At 34.0% G+C, this 20232-nt stretch overlaps 1 protein-coding gene across 14 annotated transcripts in view; it reads right to left on the bottom strand.

The window, feature by feature from the left end:
* The window catches only part of LOC145249624 (inositol 1,4,5-trisphosphate-gated calcium channel ITPR1-like), a 385709-nt gene that overhangs the window by 241440 nt on the left and 124037 nt on the right, over window positions 1–20232 (bottom strand). For all 14 annotated transcript variants that reach the window (XM_080111355.1, XM_080111359.1, XM_080111358.1 and 11 more), the window contains exon 5: window positions 17632–17718. In XM_080111355.1, the coding sequence (XP_079967481.1) occupies window positions 17632–17718 (87 nt within the window). The remainder of the gene's footprint in view (window positions 1–17631; window positions 17719–20232) is intronic.

Genomic DNA, 20232 nt, shown 5'->3' with positions numbered 1-20232 from the left:
AAGGTTTTATACTTCATAGAGTGAGATAAAGATAAAGACTTGTAGTGGATTTTGTTATTTTTATTCCCACAGAACATGATTTAGCTTTGAAAAGGAAAGGAGTTATAATATTCTTGGTTGGTGTGTTTTAAGTTGGGAAGCCAGAAGGGAAATGGGGGTGGAAAAAGAAAAAAGGGAGAGAGAGACGGGGGCAGCAGTTTTTGTTTTGGGTTTTGCAGAATATGATTTAGTTGTGCAAAGAGTAAAAAAAAAAAAAACAAAAAAAAAAAAAAAAAGGTGTTAATGTAGATGCATTTGAGACAGGAGACCATCTTCAGCCAGCCTGATTTGGTTATTTTTGTTTTTCTTTAATAAAATTTAGAAAGTTAAATTTATTATCACGGTATTGTTTGGCCATTAACTTATTAAGTGAACCAAATTATTATAAACCTATGACTAATTTTGTTTATGTTTTTGTTTTGTTTGTGATGAAATAAATACTTTCCAAAACTTTCAATCTTTTAATACATGAACATTTTGTTAGAACTTTTAAGTTAGAAATTATTTTCTATTTGGCAGTTTAAATGTTCCAAACTCCTTTCAAATTTTGAAGGATCATGAAATGAAGGATAATTGTTTTTCTTTTATTATTTTCGATTATTAAAAAAGATTAAAATGGCCAACTTAAATGCATTCTAGTGGATTTAAATTTTTTTTTTCGCAAGGTGCAAAAATGCATTGATATCATTTTAGCTTTAATTTTTATGTTTTCACAATTTTGAATTTTAAATAAACAACTCTTATTATATTGTACAACTTAAAATCCTTGCTGATTTTTGCTTTTAGGTCATTAATTAAAAATGATTCATATTAGCAATTATTTGGGTTGGACAAAGTAATTTTTTAATTGTTAGCATGTTATTATATTGACAATAACAGCATACAATACTAACAAATGAAAATTGCTATATTCATGTATTCTCTTGTTTCCTTCCCATAATAGTAACTCATTCCACTAGACAGAAAGTTCCTTCGTGTTCTCTTAGTAAACTATTTGGTCTGGATGGAGAGCAATTAGAACTATCGACCTTGGAAAGTTAATCATATTTTCACATCCACTTTTAACTACCAGTTAGATTTGTCCTTTCTCTTCATCTTGACTAGGTTGATATAACTTTCATAACAGTGTCATCTTAACACCGATACTATATCTCAGAGCTCTGAATCAGTCACTAAGAATAAACTCTAAAGTATCTATCCTAGCAGACAAAGTAAAATTTGAAATAGTGTAGTATTTGTTCTGATACTACATTTCATCTTCTGTACTCATTCAGTGAAGGAGAAATCCTTCTAGATTGAGGTAATTTTTATTTTTGCCTCGATCCAGAATGCACATCATGGAGATGGATTTTCTCCACATTAAAAACTGACCTTGTGTCTAATTCTGTCCTCGTGAGGAGACAAATAAAGAGAGACTCAGTAAGGTGTCATGCATAGATTGAATGAGGAAACAAATTCTGTTGAAATTAAACTGCCAGTAATCTGCCAAGTTACCTTTCCTTCATTCTACGCCATCTTGTTTCATCTAGGTTCCCACCAGCTAAACACCACTATTTTGCAGTTATGGTATACCTCAATGTTCATGTGAACTTCGCCTATGTTAAGTCGCCACACCTTTTTAACATAAAACCAATGACTATAATCTCTATTCTCATTTCGTTTGTCTGTGCTACAGCATAATATTTGGTTATTTAATGTTGAAACAAGCATTCATGCAGTATAATTAACTGCAGCCAAGAATTTAAAAGTAACAAAAAATACAAAGAACTTTTACTGACTATCGACCTGTATAATTTTAAAGTGTGGAAACTGATAGTAGGATTTATTATTTCTGAATTTGTTATTGTTACTTTCATTAGCCAAACACGTGTAAATAAAAACTGTCAGGTGATTTTTGTTTGGAGATTGTTCCTAATCTTAAAACATCGTTTTAAAAAAAAGAAGCTTACCCTACCACCAACACTAAGTTAGGGGAGAAGGTTGTCCCTAAGACATAGACTTAGTAAAATAACTGGAGTTTTTTTTAAATAAAAAAAACTAACAAGCACACATTCGGGCCGGTCATATTGAATTTTAGTGTCTCCAAAAGACAGTGAGGAATCTTACATTGACATAAAAGAAAACTTTAAAACAATTTCAGAAATTCAAAATTATGCAGGTCGATAAAATAGCAAATTTTCTTGTTTGTTAAAAGTTATTTGTTGTATATTTTGTTTGTTTTTGATTTCTTGGCTGTTAACTATACTGCATAGTGCATGAATGCCTCGAAATGCAAGAAAGTGATTTGTTGTAAAGAATTTATTGAAAAGATTGGGGGAGGGCAATTCCTACCTTTCTCAATGGTATTATAGTATAGGTGCCACCACAAATGTACTCTGATAAACTTGCTAGACTTTTACTCCATAAACAAAAATACTTCTGACCCAACAAACTAGCAACTAAATCCCACCCCTTCACTGTAAAGGTCCTTAGATGCCAGTAGATTTTCTACTTTAATAGATTCTTTTCTTAGACCTCTTGCCATTGGAATTCTCTTCCTGCTCCCCGTTTCTCCAACAGTACCAACATGCAGACATTTAAATGTAATGTGAACAAATATCTTATTGCCAAACTGCCCACAAAGACTGGTCCGTCAAATCTGGCTCCTACCATGGTAGCCCTTTAGTGGGTGGTAATGTGTTTTGTTTGTGGTGAATAAAAATAAATGATCGATATGGCAAGATTTGAACTCAGCTAAGCAGATTCCATGTATTACCATATTACCTCTTTTGGTAAATGTTTAAAAATAGCTCATTATTGTTTCATATTTGTTGTATGCATAACTGATAACGGCATCACACCCTCTCATCCCATGTTGTATTGATTTGGTAAAGAGAAAATCATACCACAAGACTCAATTTCAGTCAACAATCAGACTGGAGTTCTAAATTTGGATCAGTCACAAAATGTTGACAAAGGAGTTCATTCGGAATCGAGTAAAATCGATTTATTTGTCAATAGGAATTATACAAGATTTATGCTCATAGTCATTGCTTCATTACTCTCATATTCATAACAAAATGGAAAATGGATTGCACAGTGGCGACGATTTTTGGTACAGACTTTGCCCTTTCTTTTCCTTCCACAACTCAGAGAAATCTAGTAAAATCAATTTATTTGAACATATAAAGACACGGAAATATTGACTATGAACCTTGTACATATCCATTGGGCAAATAAATTGATTTTACTAGATTTAATGGGGGAGCGAAAGAGAGAGAGAGAGAGGGGAGCGAAAGAGAGAGAGAGGAGCGAAAGAGAGAGAGAGGGGAGCGAAAGAGAGAGAGAGGGGAGCGAAAGAGAGAGAGAGGGGAGTGAAAGAGAGAGAGAGGGGAGCGAAAGAGGAAGAGAGAGAGGGGGCGCGAAAGAGGAAGAGAGGGGGCGCGAAAGAGGAAGAGAGGGGGCGCGAAAGAGGAAGAGAGGGGGCGCGAAAGAGGAAGAGAGGGGGCGCGAAAGAGGAAGAGAGAGAGAGGGGGAGCGAAAGAGGAAGAGAGAGAGAGGGGGAGCGAAAGAGGAAGAGAGAGAGAGGGGGAGCGAAAGAGGAAGAGAGAGAGAGGGGGAGCGAAAGAGGAAGAGAGAGAGAGGGGGAGCGAAAGAGGAAGAGAGAGAGAGGGGGAGCGAAAGAGGAAGAGAGAGAGAGGGGGAGCGAAAGAGGAAGAGAGAGAGAAAGAGGAGGGGCGAAAGAGGAAGAGAGAGAGAAAGAGGAGGGGCGAAAGAGGAAGAGAGAGAGAAAGAGGAGGGGCGAAAGAGGAAGAGAGAGAGAAAGAGGAGGGGCGAAAGAGGAAGAGAGAGAGAAAGAGGAGGGGCGAAAGAGGAAGAGAGAGAGAAAGAGGAGGGGCGAAAGAGGAAGAGAGAGAGAAAGAGGAGGGGCGAAAGAGGAAGAGAGAGAGAAAGAGGAGGGGCGAAAGAGGAAGAGAGAGAGAAAGAGGAGGGGCGAAAGAGGAAGAGAGAGAGAAAGAGGAGGGGCGAAAGAGGAAGAGAGAGAGAGTGAGAGAGAAAAAGGAGGGGCGAAAGAGGAAGGAAGGAAGACACACAGAGAGACGAAAGTGCAAGACGAACAGTGAAAAGTGCAAGACGAACAGTGAAAAGTGCAAGACGAACAGTGAAAAGTGCAAGACGAACAGTGAAAAGTGCAAGACGAACAGTGAAAAGTGCAAGACGAACAGTGAAAAGTGCAAGACGAAGACACACACACAGAAAAGTGCAAGACGAAGACACACACACAGAAAAGTGCAAGACGAAGACACACACACAGAAAAGTGCAAGACAAAGACACACACAGAAAAGTGCAAGACAAAGACACACACAGAAAAGTGCAAGACAAAGACACACACAGAAAAGTGCAAGACAAAGACACACACAGAAAAGTGCAAGACAAAGACACACACAGAAAAGTGCAAGACAAAGACACACACAGAAAAGTGCAAGACGAAGACACACACAGAAAAGTGCAAGACGAAGACACACACAGAAAAGTGCAAGACGAAGACACACACAGAAAAGTGCAAGACGAAGACACACACAGAAAAGTGCAAGACGAAGACACACACAGAAAAGTGCAAGACGAAGACACACACAGAAAAGTGCAAGACGAAGACACACACAGAAAAGTGCAAGACGAAGACACACACAGAAAAGTGCAAGACGAAGACACACACAGAAAAGTGCAAGACGAAGACACACACAGAAAAGTGCAAGACGAAGACACACACAGAAAAGTGCAAGACGAAGACACACACAGAAAAGTGCAAGACGAAGACACACACAGAAAAGTGCAAGACGAAGACACACACAGAAAAGTGCAAGACGAAGACACACACAGAAAAGTGCAAGACGAAGACACACACAGAAAAGTGCAAGACGAAGACACACACAGAAAAGTGCAAGACGAAGACACACACAGAAAAGTGCAAGACGAAGACACACACAGAAAAGTGCAAGACGAAGACACACACAGAAAAGTGCAAGACGAAGACACACACAGAAAAGTGCAAGACGAAGACACACACAGAAAAGTGCAAGAGGAAGACAGAAGAAACGAACGCTGTAGCCAATGTGCAATCCATTTTATTATTCATAGGCTACGGTTGTCATACAACCTTCATCTCCTCTCCCTCTCTTCTTGAACCCATTATTCTTAACACTTTTTTTTGTTTCTGTCAGCAACAAATTTCTACAAACTAATTTTTTTTTATATAAAACCTTGCAGACTGTTCTTTAAAACAGCCAGTTGCACTTAGTCCCTCAAATTTATAACATTATGGACATTTTTTTTTAATTAAGTCTCAGATTTATGAAGATAATTCTGTGTCTTACCGTGACACTAACAAGCACAAAAAATGTAGGTGTTTAGGAATTGTCTATTCATATCCCCGCCCTAGAGGCTGTAACATGCACACCTGGCTGATCACAAGATTTTTTTTTCTGACGATAGAAACAAAACGAAAGGATAATGGATGCTATAAATAAGTAACCAACGACAGCCGACAACCGCACGTCGAGACAGATTTGTCGGTGCTCTCTTGAAAAAGATCCAGGTTTTTTTTTCTTTCTTTTCTATTGTATTCAGCTTGATCACATGATCTTCCGTTTGTTTCTTACAGGATGATTACCTCTTCAGATAAGATTCATGTTAACACCAAAGTGAGGTTTAGAATTCAATTTTCCAATTGGTTGAATCTGCCTGCATACCGTGACATTCTCACAGATAACAATGAACTATTCACGCCATGTTACCACCACGATTTGTTCGAACCAACCATCTTATCACGCAATACTTCAAACCCTGAATGATAAAATATCTCCAGGGAGAATGAAAACGGAATCTATATGATAATAGGCTAAGGCAGTTCATGTTCATATGTACGTTATCACCTTTCACATACATTTAGAAAAATGAGATCATTTTATCAGCAAAAATTGCAATTAGTGACATCATTAAACACCCAAGTAAATAATTCTGACTTTACCCAATTTAAAATGAATTGTTCCAAAATCAAATCCTGCCATTTTGTCAATTAAAAAAAATACAATTCAAAACAAACATTTAAAAATGTTGTCAATTAAAAAAAATACAATTCAAGACAAACATTTAAAAAAGTGACATTCATTTGATTGATTTAACGAATATTTAGTTCAATTATTTTTATGGTTAGAAAACAGAATATTTATTGTAAGAATTACCACAATAAATAATATTTTTCTATTTAAAGAATATTTAGATGATAATTATTTTTTTACAATAAATATTCTTTCTATTTCAATATTTAGAGGATAATTATTTTTTACAATAAATAAATAAATATTCTTTCTAAAGAAGATTTAGATAATAATGACAATTATTTTTTTACGAGAGAAGAATCATTTCTTAATATTTTTGACCCTGACAGATATTACTTCAAAACGATTATTAGCAGTAAATTATACAGATTAATGCAGAAAGAACTGCAGAATTTCTATGGGTTCCCACAAGTAATCATTATTTATTTTTTTATTTTATTTTTTTTTTTTTACACAGTGATCACCACTTATCAAGGCCCGGAAGCCACTCAGGGATAAGGGTTATTGCAAGTACATTACGTTAGTGTGGAGATTTGATGAAGTGTTTACTTAAGGGGGCGGTTCATTAGGAATTTGTTACCATTAGACTTGAAGACATCCAAGTAGTAGTCCGGAGGGAAGCAGGCAGACGGAACAGAGTTCCACAGGCGTGCAGCTCTAAGAAAGAAGCTTTGCCTGTATTGAGTCCATTATATTCTGTTACCTGAAATAAGAAGAGCCAACATTTTCAAGATTTTGATCAAGTTCCTATGGTGGATATTAAATTAAAGCTGAATGAATCACCATTTGTTTTCCTAAAGGTCTTTTCCTTTACATTTATTATCTTCAAATGAATGCTATTTTTAACAGAAAATTATACAGGCTGATGTAGAAAGCCGTGTAAAATATCCATAGTGAATATGTAAATACACAGGGTATTTGAAAAATCAACGGAATAACCTTGGAGTTATGTTCTATATGTGTATAAAAACACTTGGTTTCCAAGTTATATTCCATTTAAAAAATATTGATCAACATTCTTTTTGTAATCATCTACAATTTTTGTTATAGTGCACTGTTATTTTTGCATAAATATCCCCTTGACAGGATCACAGGTAAAATAAGATGACGTCAAATATAAAAGCTGAGAAGCTCAGAAAAAAGATCTGAATATCATTATTGGCAATATCCACCATAGGAACTTCATCAAAATCTTGAAAATGTTGGCGCTTCTTATTTCAGGTAACAGAATATAATGGATTCAATACAGGCAAATAAAGGTGATCAGCATAAACCACACAGAGGAAGAAATTAACGCAAAGAAAATTATACCAGTAATTAGATAGTACACTAGTAATTAGGAGTAATAATTACTTAGCCAAGCTCTTGACCTTTTTGCTCAAATCACTTCTGTTAGTACATTTCATCTTTTCTGTTCTTGGTCAATGAAGGAGAAATCCTTTTGGGCAGAAGGATTATTTTTGTCCCCATCCCTTTTTATCCCTGACCATTAAAATACTGACCTTGCATTTAAGGGTCCTTGTGAGAAAGCAAATAGAGACTAGTCGTGGAGTGTTATTACAAAAGCAACTCCCACACAACTTGCTTCTTTCACACACTCCTGAATTTAGGCCATCAATTTTCCAAATATTTTGGATATTTTAAAATGTTGATAACAGATGCCAATACAAACAATTAACACATTCACTTGTAACATGGAATGATCAATAGATTACATTTCTGATAATTTTGAGAGAGTAGACCATTTCTGCAAGGATTTGACACTTTCCTCAAATTTAGTTCCAGATGAAAAATAATGAATTGGTAAAAAGAAAAATAAATAATGAGGTGCAGACTACTTGACTGCTGGTCCAATCCTTTGCTTATAGAAAAGTCAGATAACTCCTAAGATATAGTACTCAGGGAAGTATCGCTCAAAGCATTCTTTCTTTGACACAATACAAAAATCGACTTCACAGTCTAGTGGGGGGGGGGCGATCTCTCCTCTTCATTACATCCCCTTTCTTACAGAAGACATTATTAGTCTTTCTTTACTCTATCATTTAATTCCATAGATAGCTGCTCGACTGAGATCCAATCTCTGATTCCACTCTGTAAAACTGTCACAGCAAGAACTTGTCCCTCTGTCACCACTACAAACAACTTTTTGTCTTCCTCTGTGTAACTAAAACAGAATTCTCAGCAACAATCACAACTTTGACTTGTTTTTTATAATTTCTTAGAAAAAAATAGTCAGACTTGTTTATCTCTCAGAGGGGACTTATCAACAAATAGATAGGCAGGCAGGAATTAAAACTTTATTATAAAAAAATAAAAGACTAGCTGTAGATATCCAGTGTTGATCAAGATGCAGTGAATTCATTAAAAAAAATAATTTTTTTTTTTAATTATTTTTTTTTAACATATTTTTTAAATTTACACAGAAAAAATAAAATTTTAATAGTAAGGGAAACAAATCTTTATATGTTTTATGACAAAGTTCTCTCTGATTCTCTCTCCTCTGATCTCGAGCGCGTGGTTCAGTGGGGGAAGATGTGGCTGGTTACCTTTAATGCATCCAAAACCAAACTCCTATCCTTACATCACCAACGCTCTGATCCCCAGCTGGCATCAATTGTGATGGATGGCTCTCATTTGGGTGAGGCCCCGTGTTTTGACAAGCTTCTGGGTTTGACCTTTACTCCTGATCTGAAATGGAACACGTACATCAAGTCTGTTGCCAAGGTCGCTGGAAAGATGGTGGGATCCTTCTACCGCTCCAGAAGATATCTCACTATGGATGCAATTCTCTATCTATATAAAAGCCAAGTACGTCCAAGGATGGAATACTGTTGCCATATCTGGGCAGGAGCTGCTAAAAACAGCCTATCCTGCCTTGACAGAGTACAAAATAGACTTTGTGGCTTAGTGGGGGATGCCCTTTTCTCTACCCTACAACCTCTCTCCCACAGACGAGACGTTGCGAGCCTGTCCTTGTTTTATCGTTATTTCCATGGCAGATGCTCGTCTGAACTCCAATCTCTGGTCCCTCCTCGCCAATCTTTCACGAAAAACACCCGTCTAGCTGAATCCACTGTGAAAAATTTCCCCCACTCTATATCTGTGCCTAAATCAAAATGCAGATTCCATGAACAAAGCTTCTTTCTTAGAACTGCACGCCTGTGGAACTCTGTTCCGTCTGCCTGCTTCCCTCCGGACTACAACTTGGTTGTCTTCAAGTCCAATGTTAACAAATTCCTAATGAACCGCCCCCTTAAGTAAACATTTCAGCAAATCTCCTCACTAACGTAATGTACTAGCAATAACCCTTATCCCTGAGTGGCTTCCGGAAATAGGAATTATTCCCCTTGCTGAATTTTATTTTTTATTGAGAGGATAGTCATAAATGTTTCCATATTATCAATTGTACTACATAATTTAAAGTAAACACAAAACTATTAATATTGTACAAACAGGACCTGTGGAAATTCCGCAGGGGACTCATTCGTAATATATTGATGTTGACATGATGTTCAGTGTAAATGGAGACGCTCTGATATTATTGTAGCTTTTTTGTCAAAACTGCAAAAGTATTTATCTAAGCTAGCATGAACGCCTGGCAAAGCCCGGTTGTAAAGTAGCACTTAAATATGATATTTTAATTTTTGCAGATTTCGTATATATTATTATAGAGTTAAGGTTTTATCGATTTTTATATATTATAAAGTTGCGATTTCAAAAATAAAAATAAAATATCGATATGACTTGGGTGCATTAGCTTGAATCAAAAGCAAAATAAAAACTTATGAAAAATATATATGTATATACATACAAGTTCCTTCAGTCATAACAGAAACCAAAACTTATGAAGAATTCTTGATAAAATTATATAAATAGATGATTTACGTGCCATCAGCTATAATTGAAACCGAAACTAAAACTTATGAAGAATTCTTAGTAAAATTATTTATGACAAGAAATTGAAGTACATGACAATTAAATGACCCGGGTGTAAGTGTGACACAGAAAATAACACATGCTATCGTCTTAATATATACATAATTAAGAAAAAAAATATGGAAATTGGCTATTCAGAATCACAGTTTATATCTCAGTTTAAATGATATTTATTTTTAACTTTTAAAATCTCACAAGATAACTTAGATCGATATGCGTATAAATTCAAAATAAGAAAAACTAAATTTGGAAACTAATTGCAGGCATTCTTGAAAAGATTAAAAAAGAAGTTTCCTTTTCTAGAAATCTAATTTTGAATAAACAATTGTTTTACGTACATTTTTTTTTTTCATGTAGTAGACATTGTAATAAAAGTAAAATGAGATGAAATTTCTAAGGTTGAATGTTCCTTAGTCAAAAGGTCACTTTCCTGTATCTATGTTAAATAGGGAACATAACCTCTTTCACTCACATTACCAGAAAATGTTTTGTTTTTATAAATGCACTGCATTTTGATGACACCATTTTCTTTTCAAATTCCAAATAAGTAAAATTAGTTGCGTTTTGAGTAGAGAAAAGGCAAAGGTCAAACATTCTCAAATTCAACCTTTACCAAATTACTTAGCATTTTGTAGTTTCTACTTTGTAGATGAAATTGCATAGCAAAATGAAGGGTGTATTTTGAAAAGGCAAAGAAAATGGCTGTGCTGGATTTGTACATTTTTCCAATGAGAATATTGTCCACTTCAAAAGAAAATTCATCAAACTGTTGGAGTCACTGATGCAGAATTCCTCTTCATATAGAATAAAACACTGAACATAGATAAGAAACCAAACACGATTGGACGTCTAACTTTAAGGATCTAACTCAGTCTAGACACCAGAACCAAACACAAGACAATTTCTGTGTGCATGTAACAGAACAAAAAGTTCTTATCTCACGCAAATTATTTGCATAACCACTATTTAGTCTATCCTTTGTATTGCATTTGCTATCAGTTTAATGTTTGCTTCAACATGCAGCCGCATGTCAATCATGGCTGTTGTGTAGTAATCATAGTTTCTAATGAATAATTAATAAACAAAAACATAAATCATGAGCCTGCATACGTTGACAATGTAAGGATGGGCCAAAGTCTTATCTGTCTGGCTGCTGTGTAGTTATAGTTTCTAATGAATAATAAATAAACAAAAACAAAGGGCCAAAATCCTTTCTGTCTTACTTCTCCGCATTGTACAAAATATTCCAGAGATAATGCTATTAAAATGTTGATAACTCAAAAACTATTCATCTGATCGGACTGAAATTTTGCATGGTGATTACTGTTATCAAAGAAGATCATAGCCATACATCAAATTTGGAAAAATAGGAAGTTTAAATGCCATAAAAATGTTATGGTTAAGGTCATATAAGAGGCAGGACTTTATTGGCTATAATATGAACCAAATAGTATGAACCAAATAATATCTACAATGAACAGAACTGAAGTTATGAAAATTGTAACTATCACAAATTCTGTGATCTTGACCTTTGGCATAGATATTTCAAAACTTAAATCTGTTCCACTTTAGACCATAGTAGATATTTTTATCAAGTTTGGCAACGATTGGTCAAGCGATGTTGACACTAGACTTTACACACTTTTACCCGATAATACCAAGTTCTTGGGGATATTCATTCTCATAACCATCACTACATAATATTTATACAGGATTATTCAAAACGAATGAACAGATTTCACTACACATTCTTGTAATAAGAAAAACCAAGAGAAAATTCCAACCAATTCACAAGTATTTTCTTGACAAACTTTTATTTTCTGCCTTATAAGAGTTCAATGTGGCTACTACCTGCAATATGGGCAACATCTATGAGATAAGAGAATTACCTCAAGATGCATATCAGCATATTACAATGCACAGAGTTGATTATGTTTAAGATCAGCAAGATTAGTGGACAGCAGGGAAATATAAATGCAATCTTTTATGCATCCCCACAAGTCTTGTAATTTAGCAAAGCAAACAAACATCGAATTGCAAAATTCTACCCACTTGTACTGAAGAAGGCAGTCAGGTTCCGATTATAGATGACATGTAGTCAGTAGCAATTAAGTTAGATAGTGTGAATTTTGACGAGGTTCACTTTAGTGCATGTCACAATGATCTATCTACAAACAGAATTGTACTCAGAGACAGGTGATGCAAGTTCAAAGGGAAGAGGGAATAGGTCAAACTCCATAGACAAAACAGGCATCGAACAATATGAGAATATGACAAATGAGTCATGTTTTCATGCAAGAAACAAACATAGGTTTTTCAGTTCAGTCTTAATTTGGGAGTCAAGTGGATAGGACATGGCGCGATAATGTAGAATAATCTAAGGCAAATATCACTTAAATGTCTGTCCGTCTGTGTCTCCCATTTCTTAAGTTATAAAACTAAATTAAGGAAATAATTTTAGTTATATATTCTCTCTCGCCAGTAAAACCTTGAAAAACTCTGAACGTCTTCCTTGTGGCATTTATGTATAAGAAATTTATTTATCTATGTTAAACAAATAAGGAAATTGACAACCATTAGACAACACAGCCACTCATTAAATGCATAAAGAAACAATAGACGATGAAAAAAATAAAAAAGACCTTATATAACCACACATATATAAGCACATTGCACAACATATGTATAAAAAGATTTTATTTGGTTTATTGATCACTTCTATGTGAAAATGTAACAATCTTAACACATTTCATTGCATACTGGATTGCAAACTCACAAGTTTGATTTGTGGACATTCATGGATTCCTCTCAAACTCAACATGGATTATGGACTTGGACTTTTCCTTAAGAGTCTCTTGACACTTTCAAACCAGTCGAACGTTCTTAGGAGGAAACAGATTAATGTCAAATTGTATTTAACAAACATGTTGCCTTGTGAATTTGTTTCTGTAAACTCAAGAACTCGTGATTTCATGTGTACTAAGAACTTGTGATTTCAAGGATAAACAAACAACTATGGAAGCCATTCAAAATGTAGAACTCTTTTTCATTACATTGTTAGACAACTGATCCAATATATCATTCTTTTTGAATAATCCTCCCATACTCTAAAAACGTAAGAAAAAATTAAAACTTATCAGAGTTTAAGACATTTAATTGAGTTTTAACTCTTTCTGCATTAATTATTCAAACAATATTCCTTCCAACATATCAACATAAGAGACAACAAATTTACTCTTAAACTTTTACTTTGGTCGTTTTTAGTACACATTTTGCTGGTTGCAAGAACTAAATGGGTTTGAAAAAAATTTACATAGAAACACAATTTTGGTGGCACAGATTATAAAATATGCAGTTTGTTGGCTAGATTTCAAGAAGATTGAATCTATAAACCAGAAAGCCACACCACACATCTGTACACATGTATACTTTGTGTCTATTAGTACAGACGTTGTCTTTAGCTTTAATATGAAATCATGATACAAAGAAAGAATTTTGCAAGGTGCATACCAAATGCAGCAGAGGCACAAATCGAAATACACTCACATGAGTAATGGGATTTACCATTGTTTGTGTGAGACAAAATATTTGTAGTAATCTGAAAATGATATCAATGACAAGGTAGATAATTGCAGCCAAGATTTCCACCTCCAAAAAGTTACTTTTTTTTGTCAGGTATAAGTAAACAATATGTGCAGTACTATTCTTGACAGAATGTTTTGTCATTTGCCGGTGAGATGACAAGTCAGATAGAATTTCTCACATTTTTTTTTTTTTATACTGGCTTCTTTTCTTTTTTTTTTGTTTTTTTTTTTTGGCCTTAAATACTTTTTCCAGATTTTTACATCTTTATCATGAAAAACAATTGTCTTAAAATAATCATTCAAATGTTAAATGAAACATTAAAATTATCTATGTTTACAGTATTTATTTCAATTAGAGAATGTAAATGAAAACAAAGCCCTATACTAAGATCTAACAACTTTTCCCATGTAAAATTTTGCAAAGAATCTAATGGTGGTATTCATTTTGTATTATACAATTTTGTAATATTGCAGGTGCTCCAAACATCCATAAACAACAAAAAAACAATTTTTATTTTTGCTATGCTTTATTTTACTTGTTTATTGTTTTTTGTTTTTCACTCCCAAAAAGGCACAGTGCCACTTGGATGTAAGGGTTACTATTTGGGACAAAATCTGCAGGGATACTAGGTAGGGAGTTGAGCAGCAAAAAGTGTTCATATTACATTAGAACTTCTGCATGTCAGTACAGTTGGGGAAGTAGGGATCTGAGGGGGAATTCCAAAGTTTAGCAGTTTGAAGGAAGAAATTATTTGAGTAGACAGCATTTAGATCTCCAGTGTAGGGGTGAGATTTTGCTGCTTGTGGGGTTAGTCAAGGATATTTATATTGAAGGGGTACAAGAGTTTGCAATTTGTTGGAGCACCTCTCATTAAAATACTTGTAAAATAGGCACAGGGAGGCTACATTTCGTAGATGGAGCAGAAATTGGAGTTTTGTTAACAGTGCAGAACCTATTAGGTTGGCAGCTTTTTTTTTTACTGTCTAGGAGTGAGAGACTAGTAGCAGATGCACCAGCCCAAATGTGACAACAATACTACATGCATGGGTGAATAGTGGCTTTGTAGAGCTACAGGATACTTTCAGGTATAAGTAACTTTCTAGCATAGTAGAGAGAGCCCACTTTCTTTGCAGCAGTCTTGACAATGCCCTCAATATATTTGTGCCAATTCATGTTCCCTGTAAACGTTAAACTGAGAAGTTTGAACGAATAGCTTTCAGGTAAAATATCATTAGCCATGGCTATTAGTGGTTGAGAAGATTTCTTGTAATTATTACAGGAAAGAAGCTTAGTTGTTATCTATTTATGTCCACATTCCACTACACACTGGAAGTCTTCCTCTAAGGTTTCAGCCATTTCCTTAGATATTTGTTCATTCGTTTATACAAATGCTGCTTGACTGGTGTTAATACTGTACGTGCAAGCGTCAATTTTCATTTAGCTTCTACCAGTTCATAGCTAATAGGAAGCAAAATCTGAAATTTCATGGAACAGTAATTATTTACATTAGAGAATAAGTAACAATCACAAATTTATTTTATTAGCAAAATTAAAAAAAACATTTTTAAACGAAAAATAATTCACCTTTAACAAATTTATGTTTACTTTTTTTATCGATTATCTAAAAGAAAAATGTCAGCTTAAAAAACATTTATGCAACTAGGAAGATTTGAGATCTTTTAGTAGACAAGATGTATTAATTATGTTGCTAATCTAATAAAATAAGAGAATGGGCTTAAAAGTTAATTGGCTGTTTCTCTCTTTTTACACTTTGAACTTTTAGGCTACTGGACAATCATAGTTGAATAAATCATTCATCTTTTAAGATTGTGGTGTTAGCTGAATAATTATATTAATCTTTACAGAAAGGCTTTTATTGCAGCTATCAAAATTAACCTCATTTTTGGAAGAAGCTTAGATGCACAGTCAACAAAAATGTATCATTTAAGTTATTGAATTTAGGAGTAAATAACTTTTGGAAATAAATGAGTGCATAGGTCATCTCACTGATGCTGCTTTATCCATGTAACAATAATATGGTAGCATTTCTTTTTTAAATGTGTTTTTTTTTTTTGTGCAAAAGTTTAAAAATTTGAAGTTGGTGCATCTAGTAACAAAAAAAAAAAAAAAAAAAAAAAAAAACAACTGTTTTTTACCAAATAACAGTGGAAAAAAACTGAAATGTTGGAAAACTCTGAATTAGTATCATACTTGTGGTTCAAATTTCATTAAAATCCAATATACATATTGGATGTTTTGGAGGGATTCTGTCTGAATGGTCACTTAGAGATGGGGCATGTAGATATTCAGCACAGAGATTCAGGGCTACTTTCAATTGTCTTCCCTGGATATAAATTTCATCAAAATAGGATATATTTGGAGTTTTAAAGGGGTTATTGTCCTCATAGCCTCCTGAGGAGTGTACTTAGAGATTTAGGAACATTTCCATTGTCTTTATAGACATATAGACATTGAGTTTTATATGGAGTGATTTATTAACGAACACACCTTTGAAGAAGTGTATTAATACACGTACTTGGACCAATTATGTTGCATACAGAGACAGTTCCAATGGAACAAAAAAAAAAAAAAAAAAAAAAAAAAAAAAAAGGGAAGAAATTTAACTCTGCTTTTTTTTTTTTAGTCAAAATAAAAGGCATTTATTCATAGTACTTTCCAAACTATGCTTGCATTTTGGTTTTACAAGTCTTAGTTCGCCATGTAGTCAACAAAACTCTGCAGTGTTGAACATGTGCTTTATCTCCTGCGTCAACACATCTGCTCAAATCCAGTCGCCACCATGCAGGTTTTTTAAATCTCTGCTTTTCTTTCTGCTGCTATGTCTGAAGCTCACCGATAGCACACGGTCGTCCAACTACTTTTTTGTTCAAAGTTCAGATTGCATCTTGTTTGAAAAGTTCCTCTTGAACTCACACATGCTTCCAAGTCGCCCTCCACTTTTCTTTCCCTTCTCTTCCTCAGCTGCACGTCACCTCATGCACCCGCTTGGTCATTTGCAAACGCATCATGCTGTTGCTGCTACATATGCGTCACTGGCTGTTACACATAGAAGGGAAAGATTTGAAAGGAGATTTCTTTAATAAATTTTGTTGTTTGAAATTGTAACAACAGTTACATTTATTTTCTGTCACATATAGTACAGGTTTTAATTAAATTTTATTTTTTACTCTTTACCTGCTAAAACAAAGCATATTGCCACTTGGATCATAAAGGACTCTTATTTGGGATTGTGTTTAACAGGGGAGTGTGGGGAGTTGAGTAGCAAAATGTCCATTCACATTACATTTAAACTTTAGCAAGTTAGTACAGTCAGGGAAGCAGGAAATAGGGAAAGAATTCCAAAGGCTAGTGGTCTTAAATCAGAAACTGTTAGAGTAGAAAGCTTTCTGGTATTTAGAGACCTCAACAGTGAAGGGGTGGGGTTTTATTGCTTGCCGGGTTAGTCGGAATACGTATGTTGAGGAGGCACAAATGCTACAAGTTTTTCAGAGCACATTCCATTAAAGTACTTGTAAAACATGCACGGCAAGGAGACAAAGGTTGGAGCTTGGCTGATAGTGCAAGATCTATTAGAGTTGAGACTCTTTTTTGGACTTTATCTAAGAGTTAAAATAAAAAAACTAGTGGTAGATGCACTGGTCCAGATGTAGTAATCATATTCCATGTATGAGGGAATTGTGGCTTTGTAAAAATATAGGATACTCTGTTTCACATAATTTTCTAGCACAGTAAATGGAACCCACTTTCTTTGTAGAAGCTTTGGCAATGTCCTCAATTTATTTGTCTTATTGAAACCTTGTATTTTTAGACAAATATAATTTTTATAGAAAGTTATTATAAATGGATTTGAATTTTTTATATCAAAGTCAATTTTAAAAAATATGCAACGTCAGATACTTAGTCATAATAAACTCATTCTTTTTCACTGTTGATAAATGCTGAAAAGCTTACCTGAATTACACTGCCATACTGTATTACTCCTCCAAGTAGTTTTTTGTACTCGGATTCATTTTGCTTCTTTTCCAATTCAGCAGCATGCTACAGCAAAAGAAATAAAAAAAAATATTAATTAACTAAAAATTTATCACAAAACATTCCCAGGAAATGCCTGCTATATCTGACAATTGAAAATAAAGTTGACTAAATGCTGAGGCATAAATACAACAGCAAAATAAAAAAAAATTAAATCTTGGCATTCAATAAATTAGAATCAGACATTTTTTATTGGTATAGACTTGAACAATCTATTCGACATAACATTTAATAGGTAAATGTTTTGATGATTTACCACTCATATAGGTCAAAAGTCACTCAAGAATAAGGTTTAATGAGATGGAATCATAGGTAGTTGAAAGGTGAAGTACCTCACAAGAGGATTTAAGATGATTAATGAAATAAGTTTGTAAGAACGGTATACAACAGTAAATTGTTGACATTGATTTGAAGTTGTAATCTGCAGGAAAGTGGTTCCACAATAATGAGCTGAAAAGCCTTTGCAAAGAAGCTTTATTTGTTCAAATTTCGTCTGATGCTAGGCACAAGACAGGAAAGTTATCTGTCGGTGTGGTAACAAAGTGTTCTTGCTGTGAATGTTTACATGCAAGAACCAGAGATTGGAGCTGAGTCAAGCAGCTTCCATGAAAGTAACAATAGTAAAAAGAGACTAGTGACATCTCTTCTGTGAAAAAGGGCTGTGAGGAACAGAAGAGATAATCTACTAAATATTTTAGTCGATTTGAACTAGATGTGTTTGGCTGTTCCGTTTTACAGCATATCAACGCTTTTCAGATTATTTAATGTTGAATTCAGTCATTTTAGAAAAGGTTTTATGTTTCAAGTAGTGTTGGGACAAATCCTAAATTTATTCAGATTCCAGGAAAATGTTGATTAACGATTCCGATACTAAGTACGATTCAGATTCCAATTCCCGTGGAATTGTTGTTTTGAAATATAACCATTATATGATTGAAAGTTTTTGCATAGTGAAGAAATTTGGTACAGCGAAAAAGTGGAAATACAATTAAGGGAATTTCCAAAACGATTTGATTTTTTTCATAAAATTTCTTTCTTTGAAGATAAAAGTAAATATTTTAACCATGAATTAAACATGCACCATGAAATTAATAACAATCAATTTCAAGAGTTATTTTATATATTAAAAAATATAAAGAAATAGTAAGTAATGATTAATTCAACAAAAATACAATAACATCAAATTTCAAGGGGAATAACATGTTTTGTTTTATCTTTTGATATTCATCTTTTTTATTATTTTCTCTTTATATTCGATAACTCTTTAAAATTTAACATTTTTTTTGCAGCTTCAATCGCTAACCGATTTTTATTCCACTTTCTAGAATATTATTTCGAAATGAAATTTAAAATTAACTAAATCTTTGATTGAATTTTAGCCTTTTATATTCAATCATCTCAAATTATTCCTATTTGATTTTTAAAAAATATTTTTAACAATAATTTTTTTAAATCTAAATAAATTGGTTTGGTAAATGCTACCTTACACAACAGAACACTGATCATTCTAATTTGTTTTTTTTTTTTAAGGTATTCGAAGTCGCTGACAACGAATCTGATAAAACCCAGCACAAATTTACCGTTTGCATGGTATGAACCCCTAGATCTTGGGACTGTTTTGAGCCATTTCACCGCCTTCGGTAGTGTTTTTCTTACATGATACGTTCGTGTGCAAACGGGCGTAGTGAAGTGTCTTATCACATCGCGTAGGAATCTTTCTAATAAAGTTTAACAAAAAAAAAAAAAAAAAAGTTTTTTTTTGTCTTACATAGTTTTTAATGTTTTTTTTTTAATTGATAAAAAAATAAAGTTTTCACAAGCGGTTTGCAAAACATAAGCAGCAAACACATTTTTATGTTTTTCATTCATTTGGGGGGGATTCCATTAACAGGTGCTTCTGCAGTTTAATTAACCGTTTTTCCATAAGTAACGTGACTATAGCACCCAGACAACAAAACAAATTCTTACCCCTGGCGTACAGAAAATGTAACAACAGAAAATTACATAAACGTATCGAGATTTTTCATTTTTACATTAGAAAAAAGGTACTTGTACAGTCGATGGTAAACAGAATTTTTGTGAAATGGTAAATGTCGGTGCGTTACTTACGGAAAAACGGTTAATCAAACTGCAGAAGCACCTGTTAACACAAGTCCTATAAATGAATACACCCACCCCCAAAAAAGAACAAGAAATATAAAAATACGTTTGGTGGTTATGTAAACCGCTCGTGAAAACTATTTTTAGATCAATTAAAAAGCATCAAAACTGCATAAGAAAAATAAATAAACCACATTTTTTTTTTAAAACTTGATCTGGAATGACTGCTTAAGGATTCCTATGCGATATAAGATACCCCACTACGCCCGTTCACACGCAAACGTATCATGTAAGAAAAACACTACCAAAGGCGGTGAAATGGCACAAAATAGTCCTACGGTCTAGGGGTTCATACCATGCAAACGGTAAATTTGCGGTGGGTTTGATTACCAGATTCCTTGTCAGTGACCTCGAATATCC

Source organism: Euprymna scolopes, chromosome 28 (genome assembly GCF_053919585.1).
Source record: "Euprymna scolopes isolate OS-2025 chromosome 28, ASM5391958v1, whole genome shotgun sequence".
Taxonomy (NCBI): Eukaryota; Metazoa; Mollusca; class Cephalopoda; order Sepiida; family Sepiolidae; genus Euprymna; species Euprymna scolopes.
Note: the sequence above shows the minus strand (reverse complement) of the source record. Positions and strands in the feature narration are given on the sequence as shown.